General features: G+C 47.6%; 2 protein-coding genes across 2 annotated transcripts; one reads left to right on the top strand and one right to left on the bottom strand.

Annotated features, from left to right (window-relative positions):
• Positions 1-5,263: 5,263 nt before the first annotated feature.
• Positions 5,264-11,139, top strand: igfbp5a (insulin-like growth factor binding protein 5a). The gene is made up of 4 exons (XM_040175687.2): positions 5,264-6,144; positions 8,695-8,900; positions 9,170-9,289; positions 9,409-11,139. Exons 1-4 carry the CDS (start codon positions 5,673-5,675, stop codon positions 9,550-9,552), a joined length of 942 nt encoding a protein of 313 aa, XP_040031621.2. The 5' UTR covers positions 5,264-5,672; the 3' UTR covers positions 9,553-11,139.
• Positions 11,140-11,661: 522 nt separating this feature from the next.
• Positions 11,662-19,146, bottom strand: igfbp2a (insulin-like growth factor binding protein 2a). The gene is made up of 4 exons (XM_040182715.2): positions 18,471-19,146; positions 13,474-13,655; positions 12,283-12,423; positions 11,662-12,066 (listed from the first exon to the last, which is right to left on the bottom strand). Exons 1-4 carry the CDS (start codon positions 19,039-19,041, stop codon positions 11,908-11,910), a joined length of 1,053 nt encoding a protein of 350 aa, XP_040038649.2. The 5' UTR covers positions 19,042-19,146; the 3' UTR covers positions 11,662-11,907.
• Positions 19,147-22,229: the final 3,083 nt, after the last annotated feature.

Below are 22,229 nucleotides of genomic sequence, written 5' to 3'. Positions count from 1 at the left end.
TGATGCGAACTGCAGGATCATAAAACAAAGCCCTGGATACCTTGCCGTAGATTCTTCACACACGGGGTGTGCAGGATAATTTACCTCTGAGGAGCGTCACATGGGTTTTACAAGCCCACAGGAGAGCTGATGCATGTTTGTCATCTATGAGTTCCCAGCACATCACTGTTTATCTCTAAATCAGACCGCCGGCCAACTTTCCTTTAAATAACTGCTTACAGCTTCATTTCTAAGGTCCTGAATGTGGAGAAGATTGTTTGTGCACTATGAAACTATGAGCGTATATAAGGACTTCCGTGTGGCAATGTCAGAGCAGACGGCTTCGGAAGCTGCCTCCAAAACACGCTTCTCAGTTCGAAGCACATTCTTTTCTCTGTCAAGTCGAAGGATTTGCCCCTTCGTAATGCCATGCTGCAGCCAAACCAGATTAAATTAGGGGTGTTGCTTTATGAGCTTTCAAAACTGACATATTTACTACTTGATTGAAGGTTGCAGCAAACATCACATAGTCAGCAAATTTCAAGGAATGATTCAAATGTTTCAAAGAAAATGACTTGGTTTAATCGGGACAGGAACCAACGTGATTAACCTGATTACACAGTTGCTTTATTGCGCTGAATAAGGGCCACAAAGGTCTTCATTGTGAGGACACAGCCTCTGGTTATTTGTGGTCGCGACCGGTTTGAAGATGGAGGCTGTCAATTGAGATCCTCATTAGCGGTTGCCTTGGTGATAATTTCTCATCCTGGGCTTCACATTGAAACAAATGCTACACATGCAAAGCATTAACACAATTAAGAAACTGCAGAAACTCAAAATCCCAAAAATTCACATCCAGGTCTTAAGAACTCCTTTTAATTGGCGTTAATTGATATCATGTGGTTCATTTGCAAGTTAACACCTGGTGAGGATCGTCTGATTGCAGCTGCTCTCACAAAACTAAAAAGAAATCAAATGGGACGAGGCACAGACTCACAATGCTCTTGATGGCCCTTAAACATACACACAAAAAAACAACTGCACTAAGATCCGTCAGGGGAGCGGAGGCTGAACACAGAGCAGCGTGTGTCTCTTCCAAACGATCCGTCCGTGTCTGTGTGTGTGTGTGTGTGTGTGTGTGTGTGTGTGTGTGTGTGTGTGTGTGTGTGTGTGTGTGTGTGTGTGTGTGTGGCCGTAACGAGGCCAGGAGGTGAGCTGGAGAAGCTAAACTGAGCCCAAAAACCACCGTGTTGCGTTATTCTGGGAAAGCCCCTCTGACAAAGAAGCCAACCATCGAGCCAGAGGGAAAGAGGACAGCGTGACCGAAAGGTCCGAACTGCTGTGGCCCACAGCAGGGGGCTGAAGCCTCGGCGCACTGTAGCGCAACGGTTCCCCCGAGAGTCGCCTCCTGCCAAGTCCATCCGTATTTGCTTGGGAGATGTTCCGCATGCCACACTGCAGACGAGAAGAAACCGTGGATTCTGAGAAAGCTTTTTTTAAATGCTTTTTTTAAATGACTGATGACTGAAAATCCTGTTTCCCAAGAAATGTTTTGCTAGTTTCCATCTCAGTGCTTTGCAGGTGCTGAGAGCCAGTGCTCACCGCTGCAGCGAGAGGTCGGCGCAGATGTCCTCGCCGCATGGCAGCGCGCTCGCTATGGATCGAATCAAAAGCTTTGCTTGACTGTAAGTCATTCGAAAGCAGTTCACTTCACCAAAGATGGAAGATTCGCCGACAGATTTGAAGATTCAGGTTTCACAAATCAGGCCCTCCTTGAATAGAATCGCATGGCACGGACGCGCCGAATGCTACTCCAACATCTGGATGCAATGATCTGCCTTTGTCCCATCCACAGTTGCCAGGGCCACACAGATGTGCTGACCAGGCTTTAACCAACTTGCCATCTCACGTATTGCCTCCTGTGAGCTCCTCCTTCATGGAACCCTTGGGCCTGCTGCTCTCCTCAAACGCTTCTTCCCCCCACCTCGCGCTACAGTGTTACATCCAGATCACACTCGCTCGGCTGAGTTGCGGTTCACATTTTCCCAAACGTGCGCTGCCCAACGTGCAGTTTGGTGTCGGTGACTGCCGCTCATTCGTCATGGGGATAAGAGTCATCCTAACACGTTTTGGGCCGGGCAATTTACAGCAAGAGCGAATTTTGGGTAGAAATAAAAGTGGATTGGCACAAGATTTGTTTTCTTTACCGCAGCCTGCCGACAGCACACTACGTTGTTGTTGTTGTTGTCACTCACGCTGTGTGGCTATTGATGTGGTACCACTTTACTTCCCACGTGTGAAGTGGAAATCTGAAAGTACGGCCGTGACCCGGGCGTTTGGGTGTTTTTTCCCCGGGACTTTTGCAGTAATTCTTGTCCCAGCATGCCTTGTGGGAAACATGCTGGGCTCCACGCCCATGAGCTCCACCTGTAGGTCAGAACACTGACCGACTTGCATCGCTTGGAGTTTCAGTCCCAATTTATCCAGTGCAGACTCCTTTAATTGTGTCAGGAAATCAGGTTCCCGCAGTATTCTGGGAACTAACCCGTCTGGGGGACGACGTGACGCGTGCTGCCTCAGCACATTTCCAGCGGTTTACTTGGCTTTGTTGTTTACGGTAAGCGCTGACTGTGTCATGCAAGTGTGTGTGTGTCACATCAGTCACGCCCGCCGCTGATCCACATACAGTTGGAGCGATAACTAGCAGCAGCTCCAAGCTAATGCATAGTAAAGAAATCAGTTGTGGGTTATTGCATTAGATTTAGTTTAAACTTCACACAGACAGAATGTAAATGACTTTTCTAGATGGGTAAAATATAAATCACTTTGAAATCGCATTGAAACAGATGTTGCACCAATCCACTATGCTTCATCTTGTGCTTTCTTCTCCTCCTGCAGTCAGTAATTACAGTAAAATATGAGCGCAGACTTTTAGCCAGAAGTGCCAAATGGTGTTCAGGATCTTTAAAGAGTTTGGGAAGTAAAATCATCAATGATGCCCAAAACCAATAAACGTTATAACGGCGCTATGGACCCTTTTATGCTGAGGTTGCTCCTGTTCTCTGCTTTTGATCATGTCATTGAGTTTACTCCAGCTCCGTTATCACGTCTAGAACAACTGCAGTAGAAGCTTCAGTGTTTTTCAATGGAAAAAATGGAAACGATCAGTATACAAAAACAAAATGTGCGTCACCTTTTCTGAATTTTCCGTTTGAGACGTTTTTTTAAATAAGATTGGCGTGCGCTTTTTGCAGTCAAATACCATGGTTTGTATTCAGGAAACAGAGACTAAAGGGGCTGTTGCATTGACTTGTTTTAACAGGGAGGTCAAAGGTCAGTAGCATAGTCTTACCTGAACAATGGGACCTGAAACCTGCTCATACTCTGTGTGTCATAGTAACGCTGGGATGAGAGCGGTAAAACAGGCGCAACCTCGTGCCGACAATACTTGCAGCGGACACTAAAAAGAGCTTCACAGGAATTCTTATTCTTACTCCCAAAGTGTTAACACCTTCCATTTATCCCCAGTCTGAACTTCCGAGGAAATCCTGAACCATTCCCCTCTGTGGAGGGCAGCTACATCCACCAGCTGTGCACCATTTGGCCTATATGCACCAAACGATTTGGACCCAAGCCACACAGGAAACCCAACCTTCGCAGGACGCAGCGTCTGGGTTTATGAAGCCGAGCGGCCTTTGGACCAAAACTTCTCACGGTCTCACATCTGCGAAAAACAAAACGAGTTTAAAAATATTCGGATTGCAACTATGCCACTGGGTAATAAATCCCCAGTTTACGGACTGTAAATGTTTAGAGGGATCTCAGGATGATGCTGGAGAGGGAGGAGGGAGGAGGGGGGGTGTGTGTTTCTTGGGAACCCGAGAGAGACAGATGTGTCACACAGATTTACAATGTCAATGGCGCTCTTTCTTCAGATCTGGACAGGTAGGCGAGGGAAATGAAAGGAGGCGACCTTTTCGACACCTGTGACGTCAACTGACACCTGATGCGGCGCGAAGGTCAAGGGCGACGGCCAACGCGGGTCGAATGATCTGTCAAGAGTTTGTTGACTAAGTTTTGTGAATGGGGGAAGGGTGAGAGGGGAAGTGAAACCCAACGCAGCAGAGAAATAGAAGCTTTGATCACTGTGGGTCTTTCAAGGTCAGTTTCAGTAATGACGGACGTTGAATTTACCTCATTAAAGGGCTAAAAAAAAAACAAGATCAAGAAAAACAGGATGTAAACAAAGAGGCAAATAAAACCAAATAATCAGGGAAGTATACACAGCGCTTTTCCAAGAAGATGACTGGAGCCTAAACCAACTCCCCTTGGACTTTGTATACTAAAACCACAACACGCAGATCTTCTACAATCTTCAGATATATAACAGTATCTGCCAAAACATCAAGTGAGTTATGAGCGTTTTGTTGCAGTCCATGAGAGCTGACCACTTATCTCTCTGAACACTGACCTCGCGGGGTCATAAAAAAATGTCGGCCCAAGTGCAGTTTGCACCGATCTGGACCTTTTTTTTTTTACAGTCCCTGTGCAGATCATTGGAGACTGCATTTGTTATGGATAAGACAGCATCGCACAAATATTTAAAGCCACAGTACTTTGGCAAGAGAGAGCAACACAAAGATATCTGAGGGGAATCATAAAAGCCTTCTGGTTTCTCAAGTTGGAACCAACTCTTGACTTTGAAAGTCTTAAATGTTGTTTGGAGCCGTTTAACTATTTCTGGAATAAACACCGGGAGAGAAAATCTGGTAGCTGCACATGGGAGAAGTGAATACTGGAACATATCTGAATTCTGTTATTGAGGTTAAGTTAAGAAGTATTCCGATCCCAACTAACTAAATCTGAACTATGAGACGAGGGGAAAAGTGTAGCACCAGGACTTAACCTCATGAAGGGACCAGTAACACGCTGACTAATGTTTCCTCTCTCAATGCAAATGATCGCCATTAAAGTCTAGTAGGAAGTCTATTTAATGTCAATCTCTAAATCCCCCCTCAAAAAAGTTGTTCCCCCTCTAGCAGAGGATATTGTTTTACACTGTAAAAACTAAAACAACTTTTCTTTCCTCATTTAAACCCGGCTAAATGGATTAGGGACTGTAATTCAAACGACCTCATCATCAGCGATTTAAATCGAATTCTTGTTTAGTGACCTGGGAAGAAACAACTTTACGTCTTCCTCCAATTGGCCACTGCTTGGTATTCGGTCGCCTTCAGCAGCATCGCATCGTATCTGGCAGATCTGGAGGCATGCCGGCACCCGCCCTGTGAAATCCGCATCGCAGCGCACGGAGCTGACAAGTGCGCCTCCCCCTCCAAACGTTGTTTGACATACCCATCGTTGTATGCTTCGCCTTCTGAATGTTTTTTTAAAGGCAAGCCCAAAGCCTCCGACTATACATTTTGCTCTCTAACCGTGCTGGTGAGATAACCAACAGAGGGAGTGATACCGGGAATCGGGCGTTTCGTCTCATTTGGAGACGATCAACTCGTGCGTAAAACAACGGCACCGGGACCTCGCTGAAGGAGGAGAACCGTGGAGTCTGGATATTTTGTTTCCTTTTTTTGATTTTTATGATTTTTAGCAACAGGACAGGGAAAGCCGCAGTAACAGGTTTAGCGGTTTGCGGATGGACTGACATTTGGGGACTTTAGCGCGCAACGCACCTGTGCATGCAACGCCACCCCCACCGCGTCTCCCCTGAACGTTCAGACTTCAGTCTTTTTTTCTTCTTTTTTGTTTTTGTTTTGCAAAGAAGGGATTCAGCACAAGATAAGAGTTTAGCCTGCTGTTCAAACAAGAAGCGCGCCATGCTGCTCGGCGTCTCCCTCCTGGTGGTCCCCCTGCTCAGCATCACCGGCTGCGGCTCGTCCTACGTGCCGTGCCAGCCGTGCGACCAGAAAGCCCAGTCCATGTGTCCGCCGGTGCCGGTCGGCTGTCAGCTGGTGAAGGAGCCCGGCTGCGGCTGCTGCCTGACGTGCGCGCTGGAAGAGGGCCAGCCGTGCGGCGTGTACACCGGGCCGTGCACGCGCGGGCTTCGTTGCCTGCCCAAGAACGGCGAGGAGAAGCCGCTGCACGCGCTCCTGCACGGCCGTGGCGTGTGCAGGAACGAGAAGTTGTACAAACTGCTGCGTACGCCCAAAGGTAGGCCGGCGGAGAGGCGGCGGGTTCGGATCACAGGCGCTGTAATTAGGCGGGTCACTAACGGAACCGTGCACGTTTGAATCCCCACAGTCACTGTAAACCTCCTCTCCTCCTCATCCACTCTGCTTGTGTTTCCATTGCATTTGCATTGCAGAACGTGGGTCATCCGCGACCGATCTAAAAGAAATAGAGCTTTCTATATTACTCTAACATCCATGTCTTCAAGAGTTGGGGGATTAGTTCGGGTCCCCCTGCTCGGGCTCTTTGGGAGCCTGAGAGGCTGACGGAAGTGAACTCGGTGCCCTCTTTGAGAAGGGCTGACACCTGTCATTACCGGGGCACACGACTCAAAAGGCCCTGTGCGCCTTGACCCTGTGACCTCTCTCAACAATTAGTGCAGAGCTTCCATCAACCTGTCATCTGGGTTTGAATAGACATCGGGGCTATGAGCTGTAAATGAGTAGGTTTTGTGTGAGAGGCCCGTCGCCTCGGGGCCCCCAGACGACATAAAACAAGAGAGAAGATTACAGGTGGAGCTCTACAAGACTCCTTTTGGCTCCTCTTTAAATGGCGGGTCAGGGACAGTCGCTGTGTCTGCGCTTTGTGGGAAACGTTTAACTCTCCTCAATGTGTGAAAAACAATTTTTTTCCTCTTTTCTTACTTTCTTTTTTCCTTTTTTTGTCTTATAGCCTTTTTTTTGTCCGTTCCTCTGCACATCTCTAGTTTTCTACATTCACCACCTGTTTGTTTTTCTTTCCCACACCTAACCCACCTTTTTGTCTCCGTCTCTCTATTCTCTCCCACCAAACTGGCTCTTCTCCTCTTTCCCTGCCTGGCTACTGTCCCTCTTCATCGTTTACACTCCATTATCCTTCTTCTCCCTCCCACCCCACTCCCAGTTTCACCTGTGCAGTGTTTGTTCAGATTGGAGTTTTGGTTGAGGAGCAAAGCTGGAAACCTAAATAACCTCGCTGGCTGCGTCAGACAAGGAAGCACAGTTTTTTTTGTTGCTTAGCCCAAAGTTCAATAACAATAGACACAAAAAAAGAAACACAGAAATGTATTTTAGTCCGTCTTTTAAGTATTTGGCTGCATTCACCATCAGAGTAAATTAATTCACAACAGCTCTGCATATGAGCAATTATTATCTTTTATTAATCTGCCCCCTTTCCACCCTTTCCCACACACTCCTCTGCTCCCTCCCACCCCGCTTTGTTAGTCCCACCGCGGTCCCTTCATCTGTCTGCCTCCCCCTCTCCCCCCTACCCAGCTCACTCTCTGCATCCCGGCCGCTGCAGGCCGGGCCCAGGCTGTGCAGTGATTCAGCAGAACGCAGGCTGAGGGTGGGTTACTGATCCCCCATCTGTCCGCCCGTCGGCCAGCTTCTCCATTAACTCTGCATCTCCTTTCTCAACACCGTAATGAAAACCAAAAAACCAAACCCATGTGGACGCTGATGAATACAGTGGAAAAGATCGACAAACGTGATTGCACACTGCGCATTCCTAAAATGTGCTGTCGGTTCTCAAAATGAGTTAAACAGTATTTGAGCAAACCGTTGCGTCAACGCATCACTATGCATGTGTGCATTTTGCACAATTGTAATGCAGTGACACAAGTTTTCATTCAAACCATGATAAAAGCTGCAAAAAACAGTACAGGCCTTTTTGGCATGTTTGCAAATGCATGCACTCAAGTTGCAACCTTTTCCCAGACAGATTTTATGTGAGTTTCCCAGACGAAGTGAGGAAGAAAAAGTCCTCGACAAGAGAAAAGAAGGGAAGGAGGTTCCTGTCACTTACACCTGCGAGGATTTGGCTCTGCATGAGTCCCCATGTCTCGCAGTTCAAACTTGAAGAAGCGAAAGATGTCAGTCGGCACAGGTCAGATTAGACAAAGTCGAGGATTAGCAAGTGAAGACTTGATTCGCTGATCTGCCTCAGTTTTCTCTGCAGGAAAAAACAGCAGTGCATTCCCCATCCTCCTCCAGCAGGAAACTGGTTCTTTTTCTAAGAACCCGTCATTATGTGGATGGATGACATCATCTTCATCATCCTCTTTGGGGTGGGAGGGGCGGGGGGATTCGAGGGGCTCGGCAGGTTTTAACGGTTTTAACCGTCACTTGCAACACGACCTTGTGTCAGTGCCAAGATGGCTTAGTAGCTTAGCGATCACGCTAGGAGAGAAACGGAAAGGTTTACGAGCAGAATCTGCAATCTTCCGAAATGAAACGGAAACGAGTGCGTGACATCGCAGTGGAAATGGGCCAGCTGTGGCCCAGGACACAAACGAGGCCAATGCACATCTACTGCTAGGAATTAAGTGGAAGTCAGTTTTTGGGCCACAGCCATCTATTCCGACCCTTGTGGCCGTGTGAACAGAGGGTGGGACGGGGGAGGGTGGGCGAGCCCCGAAATGTAGCAAAGAGCCGTGTTTGTGCACGGATGAAAGATGGGCTGCCTCATGGTGGCTTGCCACATGACAAGTGCAAAAGCGTGTTTTCACGGGTCTGGGTGCCAGGGTGAGACATGTCTTTGCTTTCCCTTTAGACGGAGAGTCCCACCATGATGGCGTGCTACCCGTCCCCGAGTCCGTGCCGGCCCAAACCAAGGCGCCGTTGTATGGGAAGAACCAGCTGCGGAAGGCCCAAGCCATGAAGCAGGCCAAAGAGCGCACAATGCAGCTGTCCCGGCTGGGACCCTCCAGCACCCTGAACTTCTCCCCGCTCAGCCCGGATAAACTGGAGCTTGAGTTCGTAAGTCAAGTAGAGATTAAAAGCGCTGAGGGGAATCATTACAAAGAAACCAGTTCTGACAAATCAGCCGCGATGCCCCGCAGCGCCTCTTTCACATGCGCCAACAAGGTGTGAACAAATTACTCAAGTACTCATTAGTGTAGGTATTTGCCACCTTTTTTTTTTCTTTCTCTGCCATTTTCAACACATATTGACCATGCAAACTCTGTGTGTGTGTGTGTGTGTGTGTGTGTGTGTGTGTGTGTGTGTGTGTGTGTGTGTGTGTGCAGGGCCCGTGTGGGAGAAGACTGGATAATCTCATGCACAGCATGAGGGACACCTCCAGGGTCTTGGCTCTCTCTCTGTACATCCCCAACTGTGACAAGAAGGGCTTCTTCAAGCGCAAACAGGTACGCAGAGCTCCGCCTCACTGCAGCGACAGCAGCTCGGCTTTCGGGGGCGAAACGTGACCCGCGGAGCAGAAGTACCACAGGGGCCTGACCCCTATCTGGTAACCCTGTGATTGCAGTGTAAGCCGTCCCGCGGTCGGAGGAGGGGGATCTGCTGGTGCGTGGACAGGTTCGGCACGAAGATCCCCGGCATCAACGCCGCTGGCGTAGACCTGCAGTGCAAAGAGGTCGAGAGCAGCAGCAGCAGCAGCAGCAACCAGTGAGAGGGGACGCCTGCCAATCAAGCCAGCACACTTCATGACTGCCAATCAGGAAACTATAGCACAGGTTCTTCTATACATGGTCGGGTGTGACGGACTGTGTCTCTTTTTGTTGTCGTTTCTTTAAAAGCGGAGCTGAACTAAAAGGCTCTCACACGTTGGTCTGATGGGGCTCCCTGGGCTCACCTCTCTATATCCATAGATCAGAGGATTATATATATATATATAAATATATATGTATGATAATATGTTGTTCATTGATTGGTTGCTCGAGACATATTTTCTATGAGGCTAAACAAATCAACACTTTCTCTTAAGTTTAATTCATTGTTAATCATGTGAATTTCATACGGATGTGAGTGGCATCTTTTCACACAACAAACAATAGTTTTCAACAACCCTGCCTCCGACCAAATGTCATGGCACATTTCACACTTCACACTTTCAAGTCACGCCATCAGCACGATAACTAGATACTTGTGTGTTCAGCACAGAGCCAGAAAAGCATTTAGTCTGTTTTCACTAGTGGAGCCAAATCTACCAAAGTCTGCAGACCTGCAGATAACAGAAGTCTACACACGTTAAAGGAACTTTTATTCATAACAAGTGAGATGATGGCACTCTCCGTCACGCTTCTGCTTAAAACTCAAGAAGAGAATCATAAAAATTCCATTTACAGTTTTGGAGAATGAGCGTCAGAATGTGTATGAATCATTCAATGGTTGTTCTCAAATCGCAACGTGACAACACCATCAGGCCTCATAACCAGCACACTTTATTATGCTGTCAAAGGTTACATATTTGACTCTCTGCCTCCTTTTTCAAGTCCAGACAAATGCGTCCTCCGTTTGTAAATGTATGTACAGTGTGTGTGTGTGTGTGTGTGTGTATGTGTACATACTGTGTATTGTATGTGCCCTAACAGTTCTCAACTACAACAAGCTCTATTATAAATTCCCCAGAAGGCCGGCCGACTCCAGCTGCTGCTGTACAAATTTGGCGCGTCTCCTTTCTTTGGCACACAAATCGCATGCAAAGGGCCCTGCGCTGTTTGTGTTTCCACCCGAAGGGGCCTTGCTGCCGCCGCGCAGGCAAATCCGTCGGCCGGCGGGCGCCTTGCTCTCAGGTTTTATCGTGTCCCGTGTCCCGCGGAGAGCGAGGTCGCTGAGTTTCTATGTAAATCAAAGTGCCTTCTGCTGCACGCCAGTTTGAATGTCCATTTGCATGTGGGCCCATCGGCCTCTTGGGTGATTGTTGTTTTTCGATTGTTGTTGCCGACAAAGGTCGCTCGGTCTATCGGCATGGTGGGTGACATTTTTCGTTCTGTGAATCCAATTATGCCCCCAAATTCGTTGTTATCGTAACGTTCCTATCGGGAGCCGGCAGCTCCTCCCACTGAGACGCCTCGGCCTTCATTCCAGCACACATGTGAACACGACACGGTGACACTTTGAGCATTCTCCTTTTAAGAAAAGAGATTAATGTGAACACTATGGTGAAATATTTATCAGGCGTGTAATTGATGTACTCGTTTTCCTTTTTGTTATGACAAATCACTATTTAAATAAAATTCATGTACTCACAAAAAAAGGCATTACTGCCCCGTAGTTTGAACTCAGTTGAGTCCCGTTTTTTTTCTGGGCTGACATCTTTGACCTTGACATCTGCCGCCAAAAGCAGAACTGCCCGCGGAGATGTTCCTGGTCGGGGAGTGTCCGAAGGTGAGAGGAGTGTTCCGGAAGGTCTGCTCCCCGTACACTGTCATTATAAATAATGTAACATACTACATGACTATGGGGCGTCTCGGGTCAGGTCAAGTATTGAAGGGATCAGCATTGCACCATTCATGTTCACCAGATGATGTTTCCTACTGACTGTAGTTCAAGTCCCAACTGACAAATCTTGAGATTTAGTAACAGTGAAAAATATCAAGTGAGCCTGGATCATAAATCATAATATTGTGTTTCCAATGTCTGCTGAAGTGCCAAAACCCAATTTTGCATCGTGCTGAAACACATCACTGAATTTATTATCATTTTAATAGCGTCATCCTTTAATGAGGCGTCACGAACTGCAGGCCACGACAACGAAAACACACCGGAAACTCAAACGTGTGGAAGACTTTTTACTTTTCAACCGAAACAGAACAAAACACTGATAACGCAGCTAATCTGAGCAAATCATTCTACGCAGCAAACTGGATCCTATTGTTCAATCCATCTTTAGGTGGTTCAGATTTCCACTTCCACTGTCATCAAATGAGCTAGAGACACCTACACAATGAAAGAGAATACATAGCTTACTCAGATGCTCTTTTGTTCCCAAGTACTTTACAGTTTCTTTGTTTTTTTTGTCACTTTATATCTGGTCCGTGTCGGGGAGCTCAGGCTCCAGCTCCATGAGGTACTGGCTGCAGTTGGGGTCGCCCCTCACAGTGGGGGCTGATGGGAGAGGTCGGCCTGTGTGGGGGTTGACGCACCAGCACTCGCCCCTCAGGCCGTGAAAAGACATCTTGCACTGAAACGAATAAACTGGGTTCATTTCTGCGTGTTTTCAGGCTATTTTTAGATGGCAACACAAATATGCATTTATTTGTAATATCAGTTTGGCACGTGTCTCATGCAGATCCTCTTATTTGTCATTGTATTTAAATAAATACATTTGAAATAAGATGCCGGCATAATATCACACCCTCTCTGCTCACCACCCATTTCCCACAATGCCTGGAGTCACCTGTTTGAGATTATACTGCCCCCTCTTGTCACAGTTGGGGATGTGCAGGGCGTACAGGTCTTCCAGGGGACCTCGGTTATCTCTGAAGGGCATCTTGGATATCCTCTCCAGGATCTGGTCCAGCTCCTGCTGACACTGAGTCTTAAAAACAAAAACCAAGGTTATGCTATATGGACGGCCTCTGTGCTCATGGAGATTTGAGTTTGTCTTAATTACTGTTTTCTTCAGATGTTTTACATCGCTTTTGGTTTTGGGTTTTTTACACATCAAAAGACAAAACCTCACAGATTTAACACAGAAGAAATGCAACACCAACACCAAGGTGGGATTGCAAGGCCTCAGCACATTTTTTGATATGCTACATAAAATCTCACATAAAAAGGCACACAAACGCACACACAATAAAGCCCAGGGGGCTTTTTGTAATGAGCATATGAATCACGTTGCCCGTAATGAACAACAACTCTTGCCCGTGACCTCAGATTTACCTCACAACACCACACAGCCAAAAAAACAACAACAACCGATTTTACAGCATTACAGAGCGTGTTTTGCGGCATATTTGATTCACGTCCTTTTGGTTTAAGTGGTTGGCGAAAGAAACTAGGGATAAAAAAAGCATTTTCTTTGTGCCATGACGTGAAGTTATTATTAGGTGCCCAGATTACTTCTTGATTCAACTATGTACTCTCAGGTTGAAGCAGTAAAAGGCCGTTGAATGATAAAAAAACACTTATATCCAAAGATCCACGGCTGCACCAGAGGGAGGCGACGCTGACCTCCTCTTTTCTTCCCTCTGCAGCGCAGGGAAGTCTTACACTGCAGACGTTTAGCAGAAGCGGACTGCCATTGTTGTGCCATGTATTGCAGATCCGATGAGGTCGACCGGTTTCAGAGAGAGGTTGGAAAACCGCTGCGATGCCTTCACAGTGACAAGTCAACAGAAAAGCCTTTGCTGCTTTTATTTTACTGTGTGAGTGTTTTTAACAAGTTACAAATTTCTGGAAACAAATGAAATTTTATTCACTTTACTGTCTGACAAACCCAATTTTGTAATCAATGTTTATTGTTAATATGCGTCAACCACTAAAATGTGAAAAATACAAATAAAAAGGGAATTTAACTGCATGATCTCAGGAGCCGGATCCCAAGCTTTTCCTCCTGTGGAACGGACACCGCCTGGTGACTCACCTGTTTGGTCCGCGCAAGTTTCACCTCCTCCCCGTTGTTGGTCTTCATCTTGGTCTTCATCTCCTGTCTGTGCTGGCGCACCGCGCTCTCCTTGTGTCCCAGCCAGGCGGTCTCTTTGCTGGGTTTCCGCACGGCCGGGATCTCGCTCACGCCCTGTTCAGGCAGCGGCTCCACGGCTTCCCCTGTGGACACACCGCACACCACATGGGTCAGATTGTCAACGCGAGGATCCACAGCGTCTCCGGGCCGGGATACATTGACGACGCAAGGACACTCCGACGGGACACGCCGGCTGCTTAAAACCCATGACTTTTTGGGACCGTCTCCCTCACGGAGAAGCTAAAGATTTCCTTCAACTTTGCATTTTGAGTCCCTGAAATCCTCTCCTCTTCTCCCAGAGCAAAGCAACCACATGCAGCTCTCTTAGCCAGCGTGTGGGCTCAGAAAAGTTGGCCTCCACTGAGCTTTGGTCAGTCGGGTTTCCATGGCGGCGTTTTATTTCCCCCGTTACTGCTCTGACTTAATTTCATGAGCAGATGTTAAAAGTGGTGATTAATGAACAAAACAATCATACATTTACACTTTGAGAGATCTCACAGTGAGGTCAACAGAGACTTTTATGGGGTTTCGATTTGATTCATCCGAGTGGGGCTCAAGCTTTCACCTCTGAGCACATGGTGACTCATATGTACGAAAATGAGCTGCCTTTCTGTCAACTAAACCGGCAGCAAACGCCTGTCCTGATTCCGTCCCTGAAGCTATGTTTGTGGAAGAGCAGATTTCCTGCGGCCTTCTTGTGATTCCACCAGTCTGCGTTTGACCGTCTCCGCTCTCCTTGGAGCCTTGTTCAACCTAAAAAAAAAACGTCTTCAAACAGATGGAGCAAACAATGTGAGAGGCCGTCAGGTTCAATAGAACATGTTGTTTCTGACAACAGAGCACACTTCGGGGTCGAGGGGTTCGCCGTGGAGGGAGTGGAAAAGGAGCCTTACGCCGGAGCAGCTGATTTTAGAAGAAAAAATGCCCTGATCTCAGAATATACTTCAGAAGAGTGTTGGTTTTCCCTGATTTTCAGACCAGCGTATATACATTTCATCTGTGCAGGAATTCAGTTGGCGCCTGAAGGAAAGAAGGGGAAATAAGCACAGACGGTAACAGAAGGTCCAACAGTGCGCCACAGAGTGCACGGCGCGCAGTTATGCAACGGCCGACCCGTGGAAAAGACGCTCGCGGGAAAGACAATGAAAGCGAGTGTGCGCTACTGCCGCTGCCGGTGGACTGGAGGGGCATTCTCTGCACTCTGCAAGAGGTCAAGTTGATATGATCACCAAAGGCCCAAAAGAGAGAGAGCGGGAGAAAGGAAATTCCAAACGGAGCAACAACAAGGTGGCTGGCGTCTTTATGCCATCAGATAGATCTGGCCTTGTTGGACTTCATTCCCCTCATGACGCGCTCTCTCTCTCTCTCTCTCTCTCTCTCTCTCTCTCTCTCTCTCTCTCGGCTTTGCTTTGAAGGCCGGGTTTGGTTCCAAAAAAGGGTCAAAAGTCAACTGGAATCAGGTGTGTGATCGCAAGCGGCGCGGATAAACACCCGACGCACCAAATATGAGCGGCTGGGGTGCTTTTTGTTTTGCCGCGTTACATAATCCCGACGACATTACATATGCAAGCGCGACGGCGTCGCTTCCTCTCCTGAGAAACGCCGAGCCGCGCATAGACGTGGACGCACAAGCATAAAATATCCCGCGATCTCCCTCTCGAATGTGCACACACACAAACCCACCGGGTCAGGTGGGGGTGGCCGGCGCTACGCCCTTTGCGGTCCGAGCCGTTCCACAGCGGTGGGCTCTGGATCAGCAGTATCAACAGAGCGGCAGGCCTTCTGTCCAGTCTGCTGCTTGAGTTAATCCTCACACAATGGCTCCAGAGGCCTTCTTTCTGCATCTCACCCATGTCGAATTCCCAGATGGCACGTAGACCACGAGAAGTGTCTGATTGTCCAGATTCTGGTCAACTGAGCAGAAGGCAGAACTCAACAGGCAGGGATACGTTTAACTATAATAACTTCCCGCTTGTGTTTCAGTTGGAACAGACTTCGTTTTTCAAGTTGTTGTTGAGCCGCTACTTGAATCCATAAGCAGAAGAGTGCAAAAAGACACCTGACTCAGTTTAAAAAAAAAAAAAACCTACCCTTTTAAATGTTGGACTATAGAGATCAGTTTTTAAAAAGTCTTCTTTCTCAATGTGGCTTTCGAGGCGGCTCCGAGGTGTGAATTATGTAACGTGCAACCTGATGAAAGCGTTGCTGAAGCATACCTGCAGTCCGTCACCGCAGAGTAGTGCAGAGGAGATTCTTGGCACGACTACACGCACAGTCGACGCCTGGCAGGGGGGAGGGAGGGGGGGTGGCACAAGCGCCCCTGTTTTTGGGAGAAGCCTGGGATTACGTGGGAGCTATTTCAGTCTGTGTGCCCCCGCAGGTACACAGGAATGCCCCCTGTTAGCTAACAATAGGATTTCAGCGACCAGATGGCACAGGAGTTTTCCACGTGTCCTCCCAACTCGCTTCTCTCCTCCACGACGCAAAGCTAACACGGAATTTGTTCGCACTTTGTGAATCGACTCGTTCCGCGCCGAGGTCACATGTGGTATGATCCCAGTCATAACAACTAAAGGCACTATTTGGATCCGCGTTTCCTCAGGAATAGAATATCAAGCGATACCGTGCACAGACAGGGAGGCTGGTGGGAAAGTCGTGGGTGTTAGTTTGGAATAGGGAGGCATTTCAGCTCAACACATCCTGGAACCTGGAATATTTGTGTTAGTAGTATAAGTCTGAAATTGAAATACAAATATACTTAAAATATTCCAATTCAGTTCAAATCAGTTCTCGGGTCTGAGAGAGTATCTCGTTTATCTCTCCTTTTTCCCCAAACCCCAGAGGAATCCTGGTGATTTGAATATCGCGCTGAGATATTGTGACAACTCAAGATATTAAGCTGCATGAGCAACGTGTGCAAACATTCTAACGGAGCAGAGCGGGCTCAGGGGGAAAGATGTCCTCACTTTTACTCAATGAAAAACTAAATAGGTCTAATTTTCCACTTTTTTTAAGTCTCACTTATGAGTTTAGGGATCAATATTTGGTATCATATCTTGTTGGAAGACTTTCCTTGTCCATCAGCTGTGTTGAATAAATGGAATAAATGCTTTGTGCATTTGTAATCCCCCTTTCACTCTCCTACATGTTCCGCCTTCGACAGATTTACACCTCTCTCACTGTCTTTTCTCTTACGTAACCATTCCAGGTGCAAGCTAATATTGCCTTTGACCTTTTGAGCTCACAAGGATTCTGCTGCTGTTATTGCAAGATTCAACGCACAAGGCCATCATATCTACTCTTAAAATGCATGAAATGTCGTAACACCTCTATGAATGTAACCTCTACCTTTCGTTTCCGTCATGTACATATTCATTACAGGAAGCAAAGGGTTTGCAACGGGTCGCAGACAGAAGTTTGCTCTCCATCTTTGCTCTGTCGAGGGTTTCATTTACTTCCTCTTTTTGTTCCTGAGAAGAATTTATGACAGGAAATCTGTGGTGTCCTAAACTGGGCCAAAGGGGGAAGCAGGACGACTGACAGATGTGTTCTGTTAATTCACAAACAGTGACGTGTGGATGGGGACTTTATTTTGGAGCTGAAACAGAATTCATGTCCCAAGGAGACGAAAGTCACAGAGGAATCTTCGGATCTTTTTACCTGGAGCGCGGCCTGAGGCAAACCTGAGGATGATGAAGAAGAAACATCAGTGACGCCAGTGAAAAAGCTGCGAGCGGGCCTTTGCACGATGGTCGTGCATTGCGTCCCCTTGTTTGGCCCTCACGCCTCATGCCCGTCTCATTGCTCGTGTGTATGTGGAAAATGTTTTGCAGAGCTTCTTTTTTTTCCCTCCCTTTATGTCAGCGTGCTGGAGAGTCCTTACAGAGTTGCTCTCTGGTCGTTTCTCTGCCGAGTTTGCTGCCAAAACCAACACGTGTCAGTCTGGAGGTAAACTCTGACATAGCCCGGATTTGGAAATGAGCAGAAATCACAGAGCGCTGGCTTCACTGCACACTGGTCCACCGTGTGTGTGTGTGTGTGTGTGTGTGTGTGTGCGGCTTCCAAATCAGCCCAATAACGCGGCTGTTGAATTTGTTTCTTCTTCCCTGCGACCCGTCCCGATTTCAAACGCAGGCCACATGAAGGTCGCTGGCTGCAGGCCTCCCCGGAGCTCCGTTGTGATCCCGGCTGCACCCGCATCCAGCTGCTTTTCCAGGTAGACTGCCCAGTTAATGCACTCACTGTCAACACCACTTTACAGCTCTTTCTGGCCAAAGCCTAAAGTCCACTTTTCCAATCAATGCTGCATTCCTCCCGCTGACTCCCTTCGCTCCGCTGGAGAAATGTCAACATCGATTCTATAATGTTTTCTGCACCGATCCCACGGAGTCACTTCTGGGAATCCTGCAGGACACCACCTTGTTCTCCTTGTTCTCCGTCACAGTGCTTTAGAGAGATACTGGAAGGGACTGGAGGTTCCAGCTGTTTGGAGCACAGCTGAAGTTTACCCGGGCAGAGTGACTGTAGTTTCTCTCCCCTTGTGCACATTCACGACACTATAAACATGTAACTGCAACACGGACTTTAAAGAAGTTCACAAACAGCTCACCTCAAATGCACACTACGAGGGACGTGCAGCAAACAAATCCTCACCGCAAAGGGCATAAAGGGGCTCTCAAGGGGCGCGTACTTCATACGACGCGCCGCAGACGCAATACATAGAACGCATGATATAACATAAACCCATCTTATCCACTTGGCGCACAATAGTGACACATACTCGGACTCAGGCTTCATGACAAAGCGAAATGTCTACACACCATCCCTCGGGGCTGCAGTCTAGACAGCGTCATTAAAAATGAATGGAGGGAAATCAGGTTTCCGTTGAACAGACTGACCGCTGGTTTGCTCCCGGTGCTCCTGGCTCAACGTGGCCGTCTCGGTGTCCACTTTGCGCCGGCATTGCCCCTGGCCCTGCACCAGCTGCTCCAGCGGAAGCTCCGAGTCGGGCGTCGGGTAGCATCGCAGACCGGTGGTGCACCTCGGGGAGTACACGCCGCACATCTCGCCCTCTTGCCGCGCGCACACGGGGCAGCACCCGCAGCCGGGTTCGCGCACTATCTCCGCGCAGGTCTCGGTGAGCCTTGGGCACAGCGCCTGGCGCTCCGCGGTGCAGCCGGGGCAGCGGAACACCATGTCGGCCAGGGAGGCGCCGGCTAGAGACGCGGAGAGGATCAGCAAGTTGCACGCGTACATTGTTGAGGTGCGTGAGGTTTTGGCTCCTTGTCGTGGGGCGAGAGAAGGCAATCCCAAGTGGAGGAAAAGGGGAAGAAGAGTGCAGGCGAACAGGTGAAGCCGGCGGCCGGGAGGTCTGCTGGGTCCTACAAATTCCCAGGTTTGCTCTTGGGGCCAGATGTGGGTGCTAATGTGGGAAGACTGGGGGGGGGGGGGGGGTAATTCCATCGTCATTTTTTCAGCTCTGCTGAAAGGTTGGAGGTGAACTACTTTAATATGTGTCCCAGCATTTGGAGTCTGAATGGAGGAAGTGACCCTCCAGCTTGAGCCAGAGTCCTTGGGTCGGATCAGCTGCAAATAGCTTTTCACTTTCTGCAGCTGAAACAAGTACTGCCACTCAACACTCCTCCTTTTGACCAAATGCATGACTGCAAATATACAGATATTTATGCGCATGTTTGCGCACACAAAAAACTCACACACTTTTTACATATCTTGAATCAAAGCGCGTCGTCGTTGTTTTCTCGTGACCCCTGACCTCTTTGTGGTCAAGGGGAATAGAGCTTCCCCGATGGCAATTCTAAAAGAAACAGAATTAGAGTTAGAAAGTCGAGGTGAAACGTGAGCTTGAGCTCCGGTATCAAAAACAAGTCAGTAAATCACAGCTCCCCGGCTGGAAGACTCTGCGTTGCCTCATGTACTGTGGCGTGTTTGTTTCAATCAGCGCAGTCCACCCCGAGTGCCAGAATGCATAAATGAATAAACAAACAAACAAAAGGACTATGTGCTGAGCATTCCTTACATGGAAAGACCTCCTCACCGCGGCAGACATGCCCATTGACACTCAATTAAACCTTGCCAGCTGCTACCAACTTATATGCCTGCGCACAGTAATGCTACAGTAATGCTACTGTGCACGTATTCAGCAATGTTTCCTATCGATCGGCGAGGCCAAGCCTTGAGGTGTCGCGCTCGCCCACCGAACAAGCTCCTTTGTACCCTGCCCAGAGCGGTGGACTAATCGCTGTTTATCCAAACGCCCAGAAATAGAAGTGGCATGCAATCTTACTCCGCAGATTTAAATGCAGATTATTTCGTTTTGCGGGTGCCCCTTGATTTAATGCAACTTGGCCCAATTCGCGGCCGGTATCCGAGCTCACCTTGGGAGCGTGAGGAGGGAGAGCGGTGCACATTGGAAGCAGTCTTGTATCTCAGGGTGCGGGTCAGGGGGATGCCCAGAGGGCTGTTTGCACACAGAACCTCACACGTCATTTTATGAAACCGTGGGTGGAAAAGCAACGGGACGGCCACTAGCTAATAGGCCCGACAGGCCGCAGTATCTGTCCATGTGTGCAAAGTAATCCCCACCAAGATCAGCTACTTAAATTCCTCCCCATGGAACTGTAAAAACAAACTCTGGATAAACTCCACATTGATAGAGGAAGGTAATGCATCACTGATGCGCTGAGGACACACTAACTGTGCAGCAAGTCTACAGAGAGCGGTTTGTCAGCCAGAAGTCATCTTCTTAATGAGACGACAGCAAGTCCGCAAAACTCTGCCGGGCCTTTTAACCAAATCACATTTTGGACTTTTTGAAACGGCTGCAACAATGGCGACAGAAAGTTTAAAAGTAAGAAGGCTGCAAAGTGTCCGAAAAACTATTTAACTTGTGTTGCAAAGCTTGAGCCCATAATTTCACACCTGGGTCTAAATCCCAAATGCATGTTCCTTAAACAAATACAACTAAGCGTAGCATTTGTTTGATTTTGGCTCTACTGGGTTCTGATCTACCCAAACAGGTCCCCAAAGACATCCGGGTGTTCATTTTTCCGGCTGTGATGATGAATGGGTGCACTCCATAGTGTTTGGCTTTGATTATACTTAATTGAGGCTCCCTTTGCTTGGACTGGTGATTAGATAACTCGAGGCAAAATGTAGAGGGGTTGAGAAGTAATTCATCATCTGATTAGTAAGCCTGCATGCAATGAAGTCAAACTTACAGTCTAAACTACCAAATATCCATTATGTGTTTTTATCCTCAAAGAAAATGTTTTATACTTTTTTTTCATTTGACCGCAACAGGCCAACTGCAAGAGCTCACATGGGTAAGAAAACTGCCAAACTAGCTTTTAATTACTGGTGCAACGTGCAACATCTCACCGAATGGAAATGTTTACCGAATTTCAGTACATAAATCCTTACATGGAAATATTCGCATCACAAGTCCCAAATGGAAAAATGCTTATGTGTGTGTATGTGTGTGTGTGAGGCCCCAAGTGCACGTGTGTTTGTTTGCCGCCTAGCAACAAGGGATGCATGTTCAAACTAGGAAAGTTCTTGCTTTATTTGCTCATGCAGATCTTTGTTGAAGGATCTGTTGTGGAGCCACGGCGTTACATATCCCCAAATGAAACGCTGCTCTCCTAATGTGTCAAGTTAATGTGTGGGTTTAGGGTCCAGAAGTTGAAGCGCTGAGCCTGCTTAAAAGCTGATGTCATCATTTACAGACATTACCCTACACTATTTACAGACATTAGAGTTTTTTCTGGTAACAAAGTTGCTACCTTCCAAGCTATGGCATCAAATAGGCATGTATAGTCATTCTACTCGATACACACAAAATACAAAGAAGACATTTTAGACTTGGTTTAATTTGCTTTTGCACTTTCTTTAGCCATGCAAACATAGCAATAATTACACTCAGTCTGCTCGGCCGACCAGCTACTCAGCTCTGTTCTTTGTTGGTGCGCACGACTCGGATATGGTTTGACCAACAGGCAGGTGTGGTACTAGCTCAGTTTGGTCTATTTTGACTGCTGGTATTTATTAAAACCACGAAGCCCGCACTTTCCTGCTTGGGTCTTTAAAGCGGTGTGGCTATAAAGATGTGCCCCTGTTGATTCCCTATATTCAACATTTAATTTGCTGTGTTTGGCTTGCAGGTTGAATCCAAAATCCAAATTAGCTTCAGGCTGCATGAAAGAGCAAAACGCTGTTATGTGAACCTTTTACACCTGTCGCAGACGCTCAGTTTAATAAAATAATATGGTTGGATGGATATGCTGGTCGAAGGAAGAACTCCATTGGACTTTTTTCATGCGCACTACCTCATGTCTGGAGTAGGAAGTCTGGGATTCTTGCTAAAGTGCGTCACCTAGTGGCCATCTACAGTCATTTAGCTTACTTAAAAGGTATCAAAAAATCAACTTATTTAGTGTGGCCTTTTCGATTAGTTAAATATGTACAGTTGAACTTCCATACAAATGTAGCTATCTAACATTTTTGAAGCAGTTTTGTTGAGTCCGGAGGAAAGATACACCGATGGTTTGGTTTTAAGGTGACTAGCTTAGTTTCTTCTCTTTCACAAGTTCAAGCAGTATGTGATGGAGCTCTAACTGGGGGCATCCAGTAAACAAACA

This window comes from Gasterosteus aculeatus, chromosome 1, assembly GCF_964276395.1.
Source record: "Gasterosteus aculeatus chromosome 1, fGasAcu3.hap1.1, whole genome shotgun sequence".
In the NCBI taxonomy this organism is placed as follows: Eukaryota; Metazoa; Chordata; class Actinopteri; order Perciformes; family Gasterosteidae; genus Gasterosteus; species Gasterosteus aculeatus.
Note: the sequence above shows the minus strand (reverse complement) of the source record. Positions and strands in the feature narration are given on the sequence as shown.

What these genes read in the sequence shown, in the direction of transcription:
- igfbp5a (XM_040175687.2), top strand. Translation starts at nt 5,673, where the DNA reads ATGCAACGCCACCCCCACCGCGTCTCCCCTGAACGTTCAGACTTCAGT. An exon ending in ACTGCTGCGTACGCCCAAAG is followed by an intron (nt 6,145 to 8,694) that starts GTAGGCCGGCGG and finishes CTTTCCCTTTAG; the next exon opens with ACGGAGAGTCCCACCATGAT. An exon ending in ATAAACTGGAGCTTGAGTTC is followed by an intron (nt 8,901 to 9,169) that starts GTAAGTCAAGTA and finishes GTGTGTGTGCAG; the next exon opens with GGCCCGTGTGGGAGAAGACT.
- igfbp2a (XM_040182715.2), bottom strand. Translation starts at nt 19,041, where the DNA reads ATGACGATGGAATTACCCCCCCCCCCCCCCCAGTCTTCCCACATTAGC. An exon ending in GCACCGGGAGCAAACCAGCG is followed by an intron (nt 13,656 to 18,470) that starts GTCAGTCTGTTC and finishes GTGTGTCCACAG; the next exon opens with GGGAAGCCGTGGAGCCGCTG. An exon ending in AACTTGCGCGGACCAAACAG is followed by an intron (nt 12,424 to 13,473) that starts GTGAGTCACCAG and finishes TTTGTTTTTAAG; the next exon opens with ACTCAGTGTCAGCAGGAGCT.